The 2,223-nt window shown below is 55.0% G+C and overlaps 1 protein-coding gene across 1 annotated transcript; it reads right to left on the reverse strand.

The window, feature by feature from the left end:
• Nucleotides 1-1,716: 1,716 nt before the first annotated feature.
• LOC113942192 (zinc finger protein 92 homolog) lies at nucleotides 1,717-2,218 on the reverse strand (the record flags this gene model as incomplete). Its single annotated transcript, XM_027633331.1, has 2 exons — nucleotides 1,717-1,737; nucleotides 1,822-2,218. Coding segments are annotated over 2 exons (418 nt in total), but the record flags the coding sequence as incomplete, so codon positions are not given.
• Between the last annotated feature and the right edge of the window lie 5 nt (nucleotides 2,219-2,223).

The following is a 2,223-nucleotide window of genomic DNA, read 5'->3' on the forward strand; positions in this document are numbered from 1 at the left end:
TCCCTTGTCCCGTTCAGCAGAGTGTTGACATTTTCTGCTGGCTGGGTACCTGTGAGGGTTCCTCAGCAGGCAGCCATTGGACAGTGAATGCCCCCCTCCTGCTCCCTGCCTCAGCTTTTAGAGCTGAGCTGACCTCCCATGGTCTGCAATGTCCTTGTGGTCAGTTGGGCTCAGCTGGCCTGCTTGGGTCCCCTCCCAGGCTCTTGCCCTCAGCTAAGGAATGTCCCAGGGTTGGTGCTGTGCTTGGCTGTGGCAGTTTGAGCCACATTAGAAATCCAAAATCCAATTTCCAGGCTTCCCCCCACCCCTTCTCACAATTTATCTCAACACCGGAGAGAAACTTTCAGGCCAGAGGCTTCTGTAGGGGAAGGGGAAGTATATACATTTATTTACACAAATAAATACACTGTACAAACTAAAGGCAACTAGATATATATTACATTTCTATCAGTCAGTCCTTTCAAGCCCCTCCTTTTAACTACTTTAGTCCAGGAGTAGCTTTTCAAGGCTGATACGTAACACAGTCTGCCGTGGAGTGTTCTGGGCTCCTGAACACTCCCCCCTCACCAAGTTCTAGTTGTTTGTTGCAGTCTCTCCTCCTCATGAAGTCCAAGAAGATAGCTTTGAGTCCTTGCTCTTCTGCTGCTGGGTGATTTCTCTCTCTCTGCTTCATACCTGGGTTCATGGGCTGCTGCAGTGTAGTTCAGCTTATCAAGCATCTGTGTCCTGGAATGTTGATTTCTCCTCAGGTTTTCACTTGTCTTGCGTTTTAGTTCACGGCAGAGACATCCTCTGGGCCCCTCTCTCTCTCTCTGGGGTCCGTCTCCAATTTTGCTTGGGATTCCTTTCCTGAGCCCCGGGCTGATTTATCAGCCCGTCCACTTGGCTCTGCTTTAATGCTGAGCCTCAAAATCCACCCCCCACCAACCTAAATGCAGTGGGGAGGAAAAGCCCCCTAACCTTGGCCACAGGCACTCGGTTCAGTTCTGCACTGTCCCAAGCGTCCCGCAGCTGCAGGGGGGGAAAGAAGGCCTGGCCTCCTCCCTCTTACCTCAGGGGCTGTGAAATTCTTCTTTCACAGCACACACTCCAAATGCTGCCTCTAACTCTAGCCAAAGGCTGAGCTGGGGGGCCGCAGGGCTCCCCTCTGTCCCCCAGAGGGGATGAGAGGGAGCCCAGCCACCCCCTGGCCTTGTCCACCTACCCGCAGCAGACACCAACAGCAAAACAACCCAGACAGAACTGCCAACAGCTTCCGGGGCTGTGATAGGTGATTTTGAGCAGAAGCGAACAACGAGGACGGTGATCAGCTCTCCAGCGAACTCTGCCCTGGCACCCAATCACCTCTGAGCCCCCCCAGCCTCTCAGGGGGCCAATTTCAAACTATGACAAGCTCTTCCCACAGTCGGGGCACTCGGGGCTTCCATTACCAGTGGGTCTGTTGGTGTCTGGTCAAGGCAGAGCTCTGGATGAAGCTCTTCCCACACTCCCCACATTTGTAGAGCCTCTCCCCAGTGTGGATGCGTCGGTGCTTGTGGAGGGTGGAGTGGTCACTGAAGCTCTTCCCACATTCCCTACATGTGTAGGGCCGTTCCCCAGTGTGGATGCGACGGTGGGTGCGGAGAGTGGAGCTCTGCCTGAAGCTCTTCCCACATTCCCTACACGTGTAGGGCCGTTCCCCGGTGTGGATGTGCTGGTGGCTGAGCAGCTTGGTGCTTGTGCTGAAGCTCTTCCCACATTCAAAGCACTTGTAGGGCCGTTCCCCAGTGTGGATGTGCTGGTGGTAGTGGAGGTTGGTGCTCTGGTTAAATGTCTTTCCACATTCCCAACACGTGTAGGGCCTTTCTCCACTGTGGATCACCTGGTGTCGGAGCAGGTGGGAGCTCCGTTTGAAGTTCTTCCCACACTCCCCACACGTGTAGGGCCGTTCCACAGTGTGGATGAGCTGGTGCCTGAGGAGGTCGGTGCTCCGGTTAAATGTCTTTCCACATTCCCCACACGTGTAGGGCTGTTCCCCACTGTGGATGCGACGGTGGGTGCGGAGGTTGGAGCTGTACCTGAAGCTCTTTCCACACTCCTCACACGTGTAGGGCCGTTCCCCACTGTGGATGTGCTGGTGACTGAGGAAGTTGTTGCTCCTGCTGAAGCTCTTCCCACATTCCAAGCACCTGAAGGGTTTCTCCCTGCTGGGAGGCTGCTCAGGGACCACCAGCTCACAGCTCC

Source organism: Corapipo altera, unplaced genomic scaffold, assembly GCF_003945725.1.
Source record: "Corapipo altera isolate COAL_440 unplaced genomic scaffold, ASM394572v1 60462, whole genome shotgun sequence".
NCBI classification, from domain to species: domain Eukaryota; kingdom Metazoa; phylum Chordata; class Aves; order Passeriformes; family Pipridae; genus Corapipo; species Corapipo altera.